The sequence below is a fragment of the Otolemur garnettii genome, unplaced genomic scaffold, assembly GCF_000181295.1.
Source record: "Otolemur garnettii isolate 467f Iridium unplaced genomic scaffold, OtoGar3 scaffold00131, whole genome shotgun sequence".
NCBI lineage: Eukaryota > Metazoa > Chordata > Mammalia > Primates > Galagidae > Otolemur > Otolemur garnettii.
This window is the reverse complement of record NW_003852526.1, coordinates 1,397,287-1,415,482: the sequence shown is the minus strand read 5'-3', so window position 1 is coordinate 1,415,482 and position 18,196 is coordinate 1,397,287. Positions and strand designations below refer to the sequence as shown.

At 37.3% G+C, this 18,196-nt stretch overlaps 1 protein-coding gene across 1 annotated transcript in view; it reads right to left on the bottom strand.

The window, feature by feature from the left end:
- Window positions 1-1,912: 1,912 nt before the first annotated feature.
- Window positions 1,913-18,196, bottom strand: part of ALCAM (activated leukocyte cell adhesion molecule) — a 156,713-nt gene continuing 140,429 nt past the window's right edge. Inside the window, exons 2-3 of the mRNA XM_012810375.2 lie at window positions 5,851-5,951; window positions 1,913-2,316 (exon numbers count right to left, since the gene is read on the bottom strand). Of these exons, the coding sequence (XP_012665829.1) occupies window positions 2,089-2,316; window positions 5,851-5,951 (329 nt within the window). The 3' untranslated portion in view covers window positions 1,913-2,088. The remainder of the gene's footprint in view (window positions 2,317-5,850; window positions 5,952-18,196) is intronic.

Here is an 18,196-nt window from a genome sequence, read left to right as displayed (position 1 = left end):
CCTCAAAAATGTTTAGTTGCTGTCCTTTCAAAAAGGCATGCTAAGCAGTGTACATCCACCTTCCTAATAACATGGAAGCGAAATCAAAGAAAGACAAGAAAAATTACATAGATCATTGGTAAGTACAAGAAGCAGATTATTCGATGTGTTTTATGGAAATGGGCATGACTGCAAACGCTTGCTATTTGGTTCGATTCATAAAATGATGGAGAAATGTGAATGGTTTCTGGAAAATGCCTTCTAAGCTGAAAGGTAATCAGCTGAGAACATGTAACATGTTCTTACAAGGTTCTTCTAAGAACAAAGGTTTCCTTTGCTAGGATAAGCACTCTTGGAATCTGTATCATGAGCCCACAGGATCTTTGAAGTCCATGTAAATACTTAAGGGACAGACCGGCTTCCTTAGGTGCATATAAGAGGAACAGGCAAAATCCTAGGTAACTGGATGTAGTTGGAAGCCCCTCTGGGTTCCTGTATTCCCTACTTATTTTAATAATTTCTAGGTGCTGTCAAGTTATCAGAAAGCAGATGAAAAGTGAGACCTGCTCCCCTAATTAAAAAAGGCTGGCTTTCTGAAACTTTCAAGACCTGTTTTTTTTTTTTTCTCCTATAATTCTTAAAATATTGTAATGTAACTGTTTCTATTTGAATTTTAACAGATGAAATACCTTAATTATAGCTGAAGCTATTCATTTGCATAGCTATTCGCACAGTATATTAATAGGCAGAGTCACTTTGCCATAGAAACTACAGTAAATTCTCCTTGTTTGGACCATAGTTTTCTCTCCTTCCATCCCTACTCTCCTCTCCTCCCTTGGTGTCTCTCATGGACACGTTCAAGGGCTGGGTTAGCTTTTTAGGATAATTTTCTAATCTAAGCAAATACTTTGAAATCTAAATCAATAAGCATTAAAGGTCAGGATGGAGATACAGCTGTTTAAGATGTCACTATATCTATGAATATGCATATAAAAAGCTTAGATGTTTAAGTTACAAGACAGTTTGAATTTGCCCACATTGTATTGTTTTATATATCAAAATGGCGATTTCCCGTGGTTCAGTCTAACATATGTATGTATACCTATGACAAGCGTGATAATATATGTATCATGTAACTATGTATTTATTAGACAACATAAATTTGTAAATGTCAGTGAGAGACCCTCTGAAACCTGACGAGTAGGTCACCATTTTTCTCTTAGCACTAGCAGTTTCAAGAAAAACAACCACCCATGGAAAATCTTTGGCTTCCCGCCAAGGCGACACTCCCTACTCCCTACCCCACCTACCCCACCCTTGTGAAGCAACTTCCCCATTCCTCAGCCAGGGCAAAGTTGCCCACCCAGAGTAAAACGAGTTTTAAACCTTCCAATCAACAGTCTCCACATACCCCAGTACCCCTCACCCCCCCTCACCCCACCTGCCTGTGGTTTTCAGCCTTAAAAGCAGCCTGGGACAGCCTCCTGGGGTCCTTCCCCCGTGTGGCTGAGGGACCCTGACGTGTCAGCAATAAACTCACCTCTTGCGTTTTGCATCGACTTGCGTCTAGTGAGTGGTCTTTGGGGTGCGACCCCCGGATTGGGTACAACATCAGACCACTTCAGATCATAGGTTAGTTATTGCTAACAGTACTTTATACTTCAGGAGATTTCTCTTTTAATTTATTTTTTTTCCTTTGGTGACAGTTGCTGTTTCACTGTATTTTAAATAAATATAACAAGTTTTTTTTTCTTTTTGAAACAAAATCCTCCTCTTTCCCCTGGGCTAGAGAGCAGTGATGTTACCATAGCTCTCTGCAACTTCAAAGTCCTGGGCTCAAAGGATCATCCTGTACCACCATGCCTGTCTAATAAAGGAAATTTTTACGTGACAAAACAAGAGAAAATATTGTTTTAGTTCCTCATCACAAATCTCCTGTTTAAATTTCAGAATTTTTGTTTTCCTTGCTGGTAACACGTGTGAGCAAAATGAAGATCTCTCCAAGTCTCCCTGCACAGCCGCCTCCTGCAGAGACACTGCGGAGAGATCAGTCCTCTTCTTCTAGACCGAATTCCAGCATGTCCTCCCACACAGCGGTTACACCACGAACTACTTACTGAACACCTTGACAACTGTAGGTGCCTCAAACACGTTGTCTTCGGTCACCAGCATGCACACAAATCTCCTTTCGTCACTGATCCTTGCATTACTGACAGACAAAGTGTAGTTTTCTGAGAGGCTCAATCTGTCTTTGTATTCTGGCACATCGTCAAACTGCACGCTCTTCTTCGTAGAGGATCTGAAGGCAATAAATACTGGGGAGCCATCAGGCTTTTCCTAAACATGAAAATAAGAACAGACATTAAAGCAAGCATACTCACAATGTTACCAGATTACATCCAGAATAACAATTTTCCTTGGCCAATCTCTGTACTTTTTGTTCAAGAAGAAAGCTTCACATAAAGATAGAGAGCCTCCACAGTTGACCACTTTCCACCACTGACCACTTCCTTAAGTTGACCTAATATTCAGAGACTGGATGTGCACCACGTGTCCATATCAGTACAGTAAGTCCCGTTCCTTACATCGACCACCGCTGCATGTGGACCAGTTTGTTACAAGGGCCTTGGTGGTCAACTTACAGAGGTTCTACTGTATTTGGTTACAGAAAATTACTCCTCATAAGAAGAGAAGCTTAAGTTCTTACACAGGTATTGGTTTAAAGGTGTTAAAAATGAATGGACAGAACTGTATGAATCTGAGCTTTTCTTGCACCAGCAGGACAGAATTAGAGACTGTTTTGAAACTGACAATGCATAGTATTATGTTTAATATAAAATGGAGAATATATATAAAACCAACCCTACAAGTATACCAGAGGATGTTCAGATAACCATCACAGCACTACATGAACTGCAAACACTGGTTTAGATATCCTGGGTAAATATCTTTGGACTATTCTGTACTTTAACCCACATGCTTTAAATGTCTACACCTTTCAACCTAAACTGAGGTAGCTGATCTTTCACAGGACATAGTTTAATCAGTCTTCATGGAGAAGCAGTATTTACCCTCGTAAAACCATCATGTCCCTTAAGCAATAGAATCAGATTAACCATTGCAATCCATAATTTTGCTGTCTGAGTCACAAAACACAGTTCAAAAGGCTTTCATAGAAAAATTGGTCATCAAAACAAGATATAGTTTAGTATATACAACAGCATGGAGACATAAGATGCATTTCTTCCTTGGGTGCCATAAAAATTCTCTTACCTAACAAGAAATAAAATCTAAAGTTGGGGGCAATCCTTCCTTTCCTTACCTCATAAGGTGTTTGAGGTGTTTGAGAATATAAACTATGTAAACACATTAAAGTATATGGCACGTGTTAAGGGTCTATGGGAGCTTAGATTTTAGAAATTGTAATCTTAATATTGCTTACTAAGTTTATCTTGGAGTTCAAAAAACTAGTTGCTTAAATATCAGAAAGCATCAGTAATATTCTTCTTAAATATTTTCGATTTATCACAGGTTTACAATGTGGATCCTTGCCTTAAATCATCCCTTCATTATGGGAAAGTACGTTAGACCACGAACTTAAATTTCTGTATTCATTCTCTTATGACATAAATTATCGTTATTAATTTTTGAGCACTTAACTTTACGGCAGGTGCTTTCTTTAGGCTTCCTCTGCTGTAATTAATTGATTTAACCTTCCTAACAACCCTAAATTAAAGTTACTGTATTAGACTTCATTATAGATTAGACCACGGAGGTAGAGTTTGCTTAAATAACTTCCCAAGGTTCTAGCTGGTAAATCTCAGCAGAGCAGAAATTTTAGCTCAGCATCCTGGTTTCATTATGATTGCCCTGCACCTCTCTTTATGGCTGTTAGAGACCTCTTATGTCCCAGGCACTGTGGCAGATGCTGGTGAGTCGGTGCAGGAGGCGGGCTGAGGGGAGTGAACAGAGAGATGTAATTTCCATTCATAGCGATTTTACAATGTGGTCAGGGAGAAACTCGCCCTTCCCTCCGCATTTTTTCTTCCTTTCATTTTTTCCACACCTTCACCTTGCCTTTCAGGTGGTGACATTAAATTAAGGCATGCAAACTATCGCCACATGTCAAGGCTGACTTGAGAACACAGACATACCATACATAGCTCAGCCATTTTAGCTGCAGCTTGGTAAGATTCCAAGTGTGCAGTTCCAACTGCACCACTGTGCAAGTTCAGTTTAACTGAAAATTACTCCCTGGGTTATATTAACAATTAGAATTTTCTATGATTGCAAGAGGTTTTTGTCATTGGGTTCCATGTATTTGGCAGCAAACTTGATTAAACAGGTGAATAAAGTGGTAATCGCCCAGGCCCTTGGAATTCTGGGATCGCTAGTAAACGCCTTAACTTCAAGTTGCCACGTTTATAGATAACTGGAACTAGTTCAAAATTACCTCAAGTGAATTGGATATCAGGAGAATGCGAAGAAGCACTGGGTGGCTTTACCCCTTCCTTTCTTTTCATTTTTCGATCACACAAGAACAGTGTGGTTAGGAGTTTGCAATTCCACGGACATAACAGCTCACTTGGTCAAGCCACTAGCATGTGGCCAGTATTAGGTGAGTGTTACTTAATGCAACCCTCACAACAACAATATGAGGGAAATATTATTATCTCATTGTATAGATGAGAAAACAGGGGTTAATTAATGAGCACAGAATCCCACAGCGACTATATTGTTGAACTTCACTTCAGAACCCACATTTAAAAGATTATGTTAGACTACCCCTGGAGTTCAAGTGTAAGCACATTTCTTAAGAGAGGAAATTCTTCAGAATGTTTGCTCTTGGAAATATTTGAGGAAAAAAGTTCTATCACCACATAAACCTAAGAAATAAGTTAAACTTGTGGCCCTTGGATAATTCATAATGCATCCTAACATAAGAGAGGCTCTGAGACGTGTTACATTAAAGAAACTTTTCATAAATTATTTGGCCACTAAATTCTTTCCCTCTGCAAATATCTTTTTAACATTTCAAGGTTCTAAGAAAATTTTGCTATTGTGTCTAGGGAAACATATATCTACTCGAAGCTTGTAAACTGCCATTCACAGGTGGGGAAATTTGCCTTTCTGATGTCAAAATCACCTTTCTCTTCTGCCCCCTTTTTAATAAAAGGATTTGTTATGTAACGTTTGGATTCAGTCAAAAGGCCCACTTAAGGACCAGGGAGGCCAAATATTTCTTTAAGGCCACAGCTTCCCTACCACCATCAGAATCTCTGCCCACCATTTCAGACCCGTCTACACCTTCAGATCTGAGAAAATACAATTTTGTTATCTGTAAGAAATGTGGACAAAATTGACCATGTTAAACGTGTGAAAACCCTACAACATCAGAGCAGTTTTATGGCTAAACACCACAAACAAGTTTGTAATGCTGATGACTAATTCCCAATGACTACAGAAGGGCTCTGGTGACGGATCCATTATCTGGCCTTGGCATTAGGCTCATCAAACCAAAAATGTGAGTAGGTGGGAGAGGTTGCCATCTTCCACTGAGCTCTGTCCTATAATCCACTGATTATATTCTGGAACTGTCTTTTTCTCTGCCTCTAACACTTAAGGTTGAATCATCCAGACAAATATAATCTAAGAATTATGTGTTTGTTGTCTGTGTTTTAAAATAGCATTTGTCATGTAAGTCAGGAATTATTTTTTGATATCTTCAACACATTAATTTTATCTACCTATGTTTATACTCACAGTTCACTATTACCATTAAGTTAATTTGAAATTCGTATTTACTTACAGAAAGAATTTTACGTAAACATCCAGAGGCAATCAACTATGTCCAAGGTAGGTCAAACTTACATATTTCCATTTGCCAAACATGAGGTTCTGAGGTACATCGAGTCGGCAAGGCATAATAATGGTGTCTCCATATGCTGAATTTACAGTGTACGATCCAAGGCCTTTAAATAAAGGGAAACGAAGAGAGAAAGAGAGAGAGAGAGAAATTTTAAATGTTTTCTTGAAGTGACAAAGATAATAACTTCAGTTCAAGATACATGCCTTAATAAAGGTTTTCCACTGTAGTTTTATGTAAATGACACACCAAAGATATGAGACTAGATGATCTTTTCTATATAAATGCTAACGGCTCTTATTTAGCTACTGTGTCTTTGAAAAGTACACAATTCAAATTTATAGACCCCCAACTTTATCAGGGAATAAATGGATGGGTAGTGTATTCCAGAGGGACAGTGTTGAATCGGCAGATGCACTATCTTCTTCACTGTATTTCTTAGGAATGTGGAACTATACAAACATTAATACATTTAAAATTCTCAAAAGTAGCTTTAAATATAATTGTATTTTTTATTTGAAAATATGACCAAATTTATCTTCCAAACATTTTTTGAAAACTGTTAAAAACTGAGAACTGATATATGTATATCAGACCAAAATTGAATTTTATTTATAGGAAGGAAATGAACTTGAAAGTGGCTTATTTTATAGCAGTAGAATTCAAAATACTAATTGTAGTTTTGCATAAAATGTCAACAGGATACGAATTTACAGTTTGAACATTCTTCAGAAAGTGTTCTTTACAAAGTAATTACCAGCATTTGGGGAAGACAGTATAATTTAAACCATTTGTTATGAGGGTATGGAAAAATTCCTGTTTTCTTTACTTCTTTATTGAAAAAATATAAATGATAAGATAAATAAGTAAGATGGAAGAAAATCAATTTTTGCATGTGAATATAAAATACTATTCAAGTCAGTAGGTATTTATGAGGGTTTTAAAAAACTCTGGCATTTCAGTTGACATTAGTACTTAGCAAACATCTCAGATTTTTAAACTTTATTTTGTTTGCAATAGTCTTTAAACTTTAGAACTTTTACAATGAAATATCCGTTAAGATATATTATACTTGCATACAAAGAGTGAAGGGGCAGTTTTAAACAGTAAAGAAAAAAAAAATGACATTTTGTCCAGCAGGTGGTGCTAACACGCAAAGCTGAGGCACTCCGCAACACATAAATAAAACCATTTTCTGACTTTCTAAAGACACAGCGCTGTGTGGATATCATTTTTCATTGTCATCCATCAATCACCGTGTGTACAAAACTTTCATATTGGGCTAGAAATCGTTGTCTTTCAGTCAAATAACATAACTATATTGCCATCTTAAAATTCTGTCAATTGAGGAAATCCTCCCCCCTTTAAATTTGCCCCACTGAACAAAAACCTGACAAAGAACACACATTTCCATGTAAATTGCAACATCAGAGCTAATTTTCAGCATTTTTTAACATTGTTAAAATACAGAATACAATATGTAAGAAGCGAGAATGTGTTTTCACTTGCTGGGACAGGTGGTTTACTTAAAATTGCTTATCATATGTTCAGTGTTGTAAAAAGAAATCACCTAAAATAATTTTAAAGTGTTTTGTGCTTTCCATACTGTAACTGTAATCTCTTTTGATTTCAAATGATTGAAAAGTAAAATACAGTAAATGAACAATTTTTTTTTTCTTCAGTCCTCTTAAAAATAGTGGGGGTCTAGATACGTGATCGCAGGCATGGAAACTAGTAAGATTTAGGAAGTTGCTTCATCTCACATGACAGGGCTTGTTTCCATGATATTTGGCTTCCAGGCGTGGAATTTCTACCCTGCATTTTGAGACTCGCTCGCACAGTACACAGGTGCAGCTCTGCCAAGCCAAGGAAATCATTTTGTGATTTCATGTTTTGTTTCTCCATCTTTTCACAGCAAAGCACCTGAATATGTAACAATTGGGGGGATGATCCATCTGTATACCTTAAATTATGGCAGGCCATGCACCTCTAATCACCTTCTACATTATAAATGCACATCTTCCTTTGATAACTGACAATGATTTTGTGGTTGGCCAAGAGTGAAAACTGTTTACAGAGCTTAGGCACCAATGAGGTGACTCTTTTGCCAGGTAAAGGGAGATAAAAAAAAAACTTTTCCAGAGAATTTAGTGCTTGGCTCTTTCTCACAAACCATTCTTCTTTTCTCTTCCCTATAGAACTTTAACGTGCTACGTATACATCAAATTTTATAGCAAGTTTTAAGGCTGTATGAATTTCAAGTACATAGTGTACTGGCATGATGAACGCACAATTACAACAGAGGAAGGGACCATATATTTTTAATCTCTGTGTCTCTGGAAACAATGCGTAGCAATTTAATGGGAACCTAATAAAATGATTTCTCATTTTGAATGCTGTAGAGTCTTTCAGATTGTGGTCATCAAACGTGACATCTTTGCCAATCAGAGAGGCGTCAACAGCACTAGATCTTTGAGAAGTCCCATTCCTACCACGTGCTCTAAATGCTGTCATAGATTATCCTGGGTGTGCAGAAAATGTGGACTTTGTTTTTGGAGCATAGTCTCTGTCTTGAGGAGAAACACATAAGAAGCAAAGCCAAGAGGTCATGGGTGGAACTGGAGGAAAGAACATTTCCCCTTTTACGGTTCAGAGAAACTAAGGATCGCCCATACTCTCTGGTTTGCATGTGATGATAGGAAACGCCCCCTTCCTGCACTGGGGACAACCGTAAAGCAAAAGCGGTTTTTCTAGAGTATTTGAAAATGTATAGACTGTGACTTTTAATGACAGCACCAAGACCGAACTCAGTCAGGACCGAACCCTGAAGGGCAGAGCAAACACAGGGGAAATAGATACTTGACAAGCATGAGGGCAGGAGCTAACAAGCCAGCAGTCAGGAGCAGGAACGCAGGTCCTACGGCCTCGCTCAGAAGAGACGGTGATAAGTTGACGGCACGAAGAGACATAATTGTACTTATTTTAGAATCAATTTTCAATTTTGCTATAATCATCAACTTCCCTCTTCCGGTAAATATATATTGACTCTGAGGTTCGTCTGATAGAAGCTCTGAGGCTTGTGTCTGCGGACGAGCTAACATCTCTCATACCCGAGGGATGAAGTGGCCACAAGGCCATCATGATTTGGTGATGAATTATATCCTAGTTTCTAGAGGTATCTTAATGTTTGAGATGAAGTGCCAGAGAGACCCCGATGATTCTGTTTATGCTTTTCACAGAAGAAAAAGCTTTTATCTTTGAATTGGCAAGACTGAAAATTGAGTTCAGTGTACTAGAATTCCCTAGCAATTTTCTCCCTGTAATAATAGTTAATTAAATTATTCATGGCTCTGTAGCTTACAGATTATTGCACTTTTGCAAATATAGAATGCCTCTGATGTCCGTCCTCAAATTCCTCAAAGGGACTAAGTGGGGAATGTAAACCAAATGCGTGTGCTCCCCTGTGTGCAGTGCGTGTAATGTCTTGGCTATGAGCACAGGTCGTAAGAAACTTTCAGCCGGGCTAGAACCTTCTGTATTGAATATGTTCTATAAATTTAAGACATTTGTATGACTTATTATTACTGTTGCTTTCAAAATATTCTTTTTTAAATCAAAATGTTCTGACGTAACATAAGATATAAAAAGGTATCATACTCGAGAAGCAGTGTGCGATTTTTTAAGCATTTTAAAACAAAGGGTTATTTAACAGAGGTCAAGAGCAATGGAATTAGAAAGGCTACATAGATGAAGTCAATGGAAATCCAATGGGGTAATCACAGGATAAGGTAATCTTTTGCCAGAGTAATTCTGACCTGTAGACTCAGGCAGGTGACCATATAATGCAAGCTAATGATAGTGAGGCATTTTGCATAGCGAATGTTTGCAGAGTTGCTCTGAAAACAGATTCTGGCACAACTTCAGAACTACATAAGTAACTTTTTATTTCTAACTAAAAAAAAAAAAAAGGTAATTTGACCACATTAATGATGAATATTTTTCTGTATAAATGGACATTCAAGTTCAGAGGAATCCTTCTCTTTGCTATATATAGACATTGGAATTGGTGGAAAGTTCAGATTCTGCTATCACATTTCAAGCAGAAGAATAACAAATAGAATAGAATATAGAATGAGAAATGGAGTCCATTTTTACCTGTTGTAATTAAGCATGGTTGATTGCTATTTATTGCACCAATACTTTAACAGTATCGTCCTTAAAGTCCTTTTTGAGCTCTGTGTATCTGCCAGGTGCATAAAAAAAAAAGGCTAATGGCAAATTACAATGGACTCAGAGATTATGACAGGAGAACTATACCCCAATTTCACAAAAATTGTACTAAAATTTATTTGAACAAATTAACTATTGGGAAGGAGGTAGATAGACATAAGAAGTTTATTTAGAAAGTATTTTTACATTTATTTGATTGATTTTGACTGATAAACGTGCTAATGCTCCTATTTCCTTCCTTAATGAATTAGGGTCTGTACGGTCCTAACTCAGCCATGTATGTGTTTTGTAACATCACTTTACCAGGTGTTTCCCATCCTGGTTACGATGGACACCCTGTGCTGCATTCCTCTTTGTTATGAGAGGCTCTCCTTTGTACTATGGGATGTTTAGTAGCATCCTCTCGGTACCCATTGGAGTTCTTCCCTCTGTTATGACACACACAGTCTCTAGACATGACACATGTCCCTCGGGAGGCAAACTCCCCAATTCCCAACCCTATCCAGTTGAGACTTACTCGTGTAAATTGTCAACTATTTGCTTCTTATATTCAGTAAAACTGTGGTTTCCAATAAAGGGATTTTAGATAAAATCGAATCATAGTGTAAGACGAATCACTGAGTACAAGTAGAGCGAGGGAGGATGAAAAGGTACCTAATGCTTGGTTATTATCAGACTTGTTTCCCTCATAGAAACATCTCATGTAAACTTCAACGGGGGGATTGATTCCTGATGTTAGAAATTGGATTCCCAATCTCTTTATAAAACCGAGAAAGGCATTTTTTTAAAGAAAATCTACTTCATGTGCCATATAATCAAGAACAAATTATACTTTTTATGTATACAACACTTTCTAAACTATTGTATTACATAGATTTTATTTAATATGATAAAATACCATAGTTCTACGGATAGAGTGAAATATCTGTCTTTAGAGTGTCCATAGTGTCTGTAGCCTGAGATTTTATGGTTCAATCACAGAGAGTTCCCTTGTCTCTCTATTCCTCTCATACTTTATTCCACAAACAAGAGTTCAAGATTTTTGTCAAGGTCATGAGCTGTCAGGGACATCCAACCTGTGGCCTACAGGCTGCATGCTGACCACGTGAGTATGTTTGTGGTCTGTCTGTGGTGCTGGATATCACACAAATTATGCAAAGTCCTTTTTTGTTTGTTTTCTTATTGTCTCTTGTGAGCATCTGTGTGTTTAATGTGTGGCCCAAGACAACTTGTCTTTTTCCAGTGTGGTGAAGGGAAGTCAAAAGGTTAGACACTCCTGAGAACTCTGTGTGTGTGAGAGGGGCAAGGGGCTGTAACTGCCAAATAATTTGGAAGGGACGGTGGATAAAGACAACTGGCGAAACCTAATGTCATTTGGCAAAACGGAGAAGAGATTTTTCCTCCCTTTTTATTGTTTATTTAAAATTCCTTCAACAAACTTTGGCACTTAGAGGCAGGTTAGGACTTTGGTGCATTTGGTAAGGATCTGTTTGTATAAAATTTGCTTTCTGCCTTGTCATTTACAAGTATCACATATTATAATGTAGATATAATTTAGTAATGCCTGCAAAGAAGAAACAGTAATTCTTCCTTTCCTTTACCACTTCCTCCAATTTCCTGAGTGCACGATATTAGACATTTGAGATAAATGATTGGGCACTGTGGAATAATCTTCGCAGGGAAAATGACCACCTTACTAAATTATAAACTTCTGCTGGTACCCAGGATTATGTGTTAGATATGTACTCTTTATTTTACTTACAAATGTGGTATAATGTTCTAAATATTCCTCTTTTTATGCGACTAAAGGTCAATGTTATAATCTATATTATGTTGCAGAGAGGGTATTTATACAAGCAATGAAGTTTAAAAAATACAGTATCATTATTGGCATTACATTGCTGCAATTCATTTCTTAATTTCCCAATGGCTGATAGTACACTATATTGCAAGCATGGATGATCTATGAAGCAGGATAAGTCACAGTTTCTTCTATTAGTTTAGGATTTACCCTATCTCTACCTCATTTTTAGAGTTCCATGGGCCTATCCACTGGGGCTGAATTCTTATATATCCTAGAATCTCTTTCTTGAAAATCATCCAGTTGTACACTCAGTCAAGTTTTAAGTATAATATTTATTGGACACCCAACTGCAGGTAAAATTTGAGCTGTGGTTTGTGGAGGGAAATCACAAATAATATACAGATGATTTTTCCTTAAAGAACAAAATGGAATTAGTATAAAGTAATTAATGGCCAAGCTAAATGTTGTGGTAGTGTAGAAAAGAATTCCAATGATGAGACTGGAGATAATTGGTAAAGGCTTCCTGGAGGAAATTTCACTGAATGAAGGTTTCTATAGATGGGAAGATAGGAACTACCTCACAGGCAGAATACATGAGAGGCCCTGAGTAATGCTTAGTTTTCTCTCAGTGCAAATTCAATATTTTACTATCATATTTTCTACAGAGTAGAACTTTGATCTTCCTAAGGAACATGTCCTAAGACTGGCAGTTTTCCCAAATTCATAAATGCACATAAAATTTCTCTAATAAAATCTTAAATCTCTTAACTTTCATCATCAACAGTAGCATTTGGATTTCTTTCGTGGCCATTTTAAAATTATAAGCAAAAATCTTATTTAGAAATGATCAAAAAGCAACAGAATTGATTTAAGTTGCAAACTCTTAATTTTACTTCTTGAGAGGTGCCTAATGAATGTTAAATCCGAAAATATGCAAATTCTGTCACACTGATTAGAATTTCTTGAGACCCATCAAGGAATTTTAAGACATCTATGAGTGCTATGAAAGTATACTTAAAAGTTGTGGTCAAAGGTGATCTGAAATAAAAAATAAAAGTTTAAGGTGCACTATAAATTGAATAAAAATTACAGAAAAGCAGTTTGTTAGCACCAACTTTTAAAATGCAAATAGTAAAGCAAATAGTAACCTTTAACCTAGTGATATCATCACTGAATATCTATCCTACAAAAGTTTTTGCATATATGCACAAATGATTGTATGTAAAGATAAGATAGCTTTATTCTGAATACTGAAAAAATGGAGGAACTTAACTGTTCATTCATACAGGAATACCACAGTGGAAAGTATATCTGTCCGCCAATCCTCTTCATGAATCCATTGGAAAGAAGAGAGAGCCAAATTTACTGTTTTTATTTTATAAAAGACATATTTTGGCATTTAAAGTATTGTATCATTCCTTTATTCCTTTGTTCACTGATTATTGAGTGTCTACTCTGTGTCACATAATGTTGTAGGGTGAGAAATACAGAAGTGATCAAAAAAAAAATAATAATAAAAAACCCCCAAACACTGGGTGTTGAAATTGTCATGGTGTTGAAATTCAAGAAAGATACATTTATTCATGTGTTTAAAAGCTAGGGTGACCAGATTTTAAGATCTGTAAGGCGGGACAACAGGGTGTGGGCACGGAGCAGGGGCAGAGCGGGGGCGCAGGGCAGGGGACGGGGCAGGGCAGAGCCAGACAACAAGGCAAACTTTGATAAGCAGTTCTGATAATCACTTCTCAGCAATTATTTATTACAGTTTAACATTATAAAATTAACAAAAATAATATAAAACTCATATTCTGGTGAAATAGCCATATGGCGGCTGAAAACTGTATATTCCCTTCTTGTTCTCCAGCCCGTTCGTGCATTCTTTTTAAAAATTGGGACTTTTTAAAAACGCCGCGGGACGTGGGACAAATTGTTGAAAGGCAGGACTGTCCTGCCAAAATCGGGACGTCTGGTCACCCTATTAAAAGCTCAATTTGCTGGGCATGGTGGTTCACACCTGTAATCCTAGCACTCTGGGAGACTGAGGGAGAGGGATTGCCTGAGCTCAAGAGTTCAAGGCCAGCCTAAGCAAAAGTGAGACACTATCTCTAAAAAACAGTCAGGTATTGTGGTGGGAGCCTGTCGTCCCAGCTACTTGGGGGGATGAGGTAAGAGACTGAGATTGCTGTGAGCTATGATGCCATAGTACTCGACTGAAGGCAACAAAGTGAGACTCTGTGTCAAAAAACAAAATAAAATAAAAATAAAAGCTCAATTTCTTTTTTAAACAATGAGAAATTATCAGTATCATTCCTCCACTATTCTGCAAGGTATTTGAGGGAAAGGCCTGCATTTTTACTCATTTTGAAATTCCTTGGAACACCATCAAGTTTACAGTAGCTCAGTAATAATGAATATGCTAAAGCCCCACTGGTACTGGATTGATGGAGTGCTAAAGACCAACTGGCTCACCTCATTTCTCTAGCTTTAACATTACAGAAAACCATATACTATCTTTGAAATTGTAGAGAATACAGCTACAGGATGGGAAAAGGAACACACTTTCCTATGCATTTAGTTTAGAAATTAGTATCTAAAAACCATCCTTCCAAAAAGCTATTTTTACTTTAAAAAATGTAAAAAAAAGTGTTTTAATGGAATATAGTATACATGCCCCAAAGCACAAAGATCTGCACTTAGGTTTCAAGCATTGCTAAAACCCTAGGTTTTTGGGTTTCTTTGGCGACTATCCTCACATTCTTTTTTCTGAAGAGGAGACTGAGATTTCCACATACTTGGCCCGCAGTGGGATGGCTGTGTTACCAAGTCATCCTTCTCAAGTGATGATTTTTTGACTAGATTATAGGGTCTTTGTCAACATGCCAAGGCACAGGTCCCTGAGTGGTGACAAATTTAAAAAGAATAACTGAAAAACAACTCAAGCTCTATGCGTATGTGTGAGAAGGATATGTTGAACAAAAGGATGGCTATTTTACGTTAAAAGAATAACAGTATATATTTTATTTTAGATTTTCATAGTGAAGAAAACTAAACAGGAGAAATGTTTAAGCCTGTTTTCCTTTACACTGCTTATTTTGCTCATTATAAAATTGAAAAACATTTATGTAATTAATAATTAATTTCAGTGAAGTTCATAAAATTGGCTATTTTCTACATCATACTTCTAATTATCTAGGCCTTGAAGTTGTGTCTTTAAGGTGCTCATATAAGAAGAGTCATCCACTCAATTAGTCAATATCATAATAAACAAAGTATGATTTTTCTTCTGCTCCCTTCTCCCCTGGTTAATTTGGCCAATAATTTATTACACTGTATCCAGATCCTGAGGATGTTGGGAAGGCACTTAACTGAAGAAGTAGGTGAAAGAAACTAATATTTGAACTTTCCAGCACCAGTAATAATGTATTATCTTCCCTATCAAGACGGAAAGCAGTAATAGTGCTGTTACGGTGATGGAGGGAAAGTGGCAGACATGGAGGCTTCATTGACCATTTTCTGAGCATGAAATTCCAGGTTTAACCATTTGAGAGTATCAGTCCTATTTAAACAGGGGAAAATGACATATTCCTTTGCATTTTACTCCATAAGCTGTTTTGAATCTGTGAATACAATTCAATTATTTTAGCAAGGAGAAGAATGCGCTATATTCATGAGAAAGTTATCAACAGGAAAGCAGGCACAATGCTTCACAAAAAGTCCTTAATTGAATCATCTGAAGTAATGGGAACTTGTGGAATTTAGACTAGAGTCTTGTCTTCAGACAGAATTCTTACTTATTGTGACATTATTAAATTTGTTTTCTGCACATTGTTTAATGTCATGACAGCACAAAGATCTCTTGATTTGAGAAAATCAAAGCTGTCATTGATAATACTCTCAAATTCCAAGACAACAACGTTCTACCAGCTTTAATATTCCCCCTCAAATGGTTTAGAAAAAATATATCACAAAGACTTTTTTTTTAGCTAATAAAATCATCACTGTTTTCCCAGAAAGCATCTATTAATAACAGCCTGCGCTAATTGTATTGCTTTAGCTTTTAAAGTAATGTTCAACGTCATTAGAATTAAAGAGTCAGAGTTTTATGTTCTAATTGAGGTAGTGAATAACCAGGGATAACAAGTGTATTATCGGGGCCACGAAGAGAGCAGAGGAGTAGATTTCTGCTTCTGGATTAGTGGAGAGATCTTGTCCAGTATGCTGGCTTCTGGTATATTCCACATTAAGTATTTGGCTTGGTACTGAGAAATGTTTATATCAGTTGAAATAGCTTTCTGCTCTTTCTTCACATGAATTCCAATTAGCATTGCCTATGCCTCCTGAGGCTATAGATTTGTACAATCAAACACGGTAAGTAATAAAGGTTAAAAAGCTATTTAATAGGTTTTTCCACATATTTGGTGTAGCTTGCTGGCTGATTTCCGAGAGTTGGATTTGTGTAAATTCCATGCTTTTAATTGACAGCTCCCTGGAGGGGCTGCGCTGTAAGTTAAGGTCATACGAATAAAATGACGGCTTTCTACGGCATTTTCCCCTTTCAGAACTGAATTCCACTTATTGTAAGATCTCCTTTTCTAGCTTTGAGGAAACAAGAGAGATAGTAATACACATTTCTATGTCCAAGATAAATTTTGAAAGAAATGGAAAGCACAAAAAGATAAACTTTAAACATAGTCCCACACACTTGGAAAATTAGCATAATCTGTAATCTGAAGAAGAAACTACCTTTCTGCCTCAAGAAATCGTGGGTCATGGCAGGGACCCTGGGAGCCTGGAGAGCCACACCCAGTGTCCCTCGCCCACGGTGGGGCTCAGCAGGACGACTCTGAGGCACGTGTACTTGGAGAGACATACTGACATCTATTAACACCTTAACAATCACTGTTCTTTTGTTCCATTTCTCCTGTCAGTCACTCCCCTTAATTGATGAGTGGGAGGCAAGGTGGGAAAAAGAACAAGATAATTTAGGAAGGCACTGAGTGGAGATGAGAGATAGAAGAAGCTATATTGAAAGGGAGTTTTCTCATTTCTGAGGGTGTAAAATCTGCACCTGAAGTTGTCTCCAGATTTGAGAGTTTTCTTGCTCCTGAATATTTTAACTCTTTGAACACTTCATCTTATAGCCCCAGAAGCCAGTTGTAATTTTAAAATGTCTCGTATTTATGCTAGCGTTTACGAAATGGTGTAATGACCCCTTCTCTAGAAGAATTTTTGGAAGATGAGTTATCCTGGACAAGGAGGCAAAACAAAAACAACAGTACAGGATAAAGAAAACAAGTATTTACGGCAGGAAAATGGCTCTCCTATAGACTCTGATCACACGGAACACATGTACACTGTTAGTAAACTCTGTCCACGAGCACCTCTCCTGAGGAGGATGTTGGACTCAAGCATTTTCTTGGCTTGTTAACATTCACATCATATCTCACCTGCCTGGGCTTCACATCTTCACGTCCTTAGTGCAACATCAATTAAATACGTGATTCCTCTTCCTTGCTTATCATTTAGGAAAAGTAAACATCACTGTGAAATGTAGTGCACATGAAAATACACCTTCTAGAACCTCAATTGCTGGGAATGTAGCCTATCAAGGACCCAAATGCTATGGATGCTATCACCAGGACTCTGCTGAGAGCACACTTTTCACCAGATGTTCCCAGGAAATAAACGAGTGCAACAGGATGACTCAGGCCAGTTTCTTAGAGACAAGTGGCTCCTGTGAGGGCTCCCTGTGGCCCTAGAACAGCCTGACAAGCCTTCCTTAGATTGCCTGATAGTCCAGGATGCTTTGACCCAACCGTCCTGCTCCCTCACTTTCCTTTTTGTTTATTTATTTGTTTATTGTTGGGGATTCATTGAGGGGATAAGAAACCAGGTTACACTGATTGCATTTGTTAGGTAAAGTCCCTCTTACAATCGTGTCTTGCCCCCGTGATTTTATTTACTTTGCAGTCTGATGACTCTCTAAGCCCCCGTCCTCCGTGTTTTTCCCTTACACGTGTGTTTCTCCTAATACAATCTTTGTGTGTTAAATCCAGTTTGACATCTGCTTCTCAGAGGACCATGACTAACACCTGAGGGAAATTAGGAAGAACGTAATTGTATTTACCCTCTGACATTAGTAGACTATTAAATTCCAGGAAATTAGAATTTCAGTAAAGATGTAGTTAAAAATAACACCACTTTGATTTAGTAAAAGATTATCTAAATATAAAAAAATTAAATACACCAAAAATTAACTCCAAATGGAAAAAAAAGGACATTTAAATCTTTTCAGTAAGACCTGAAAATATAAAACT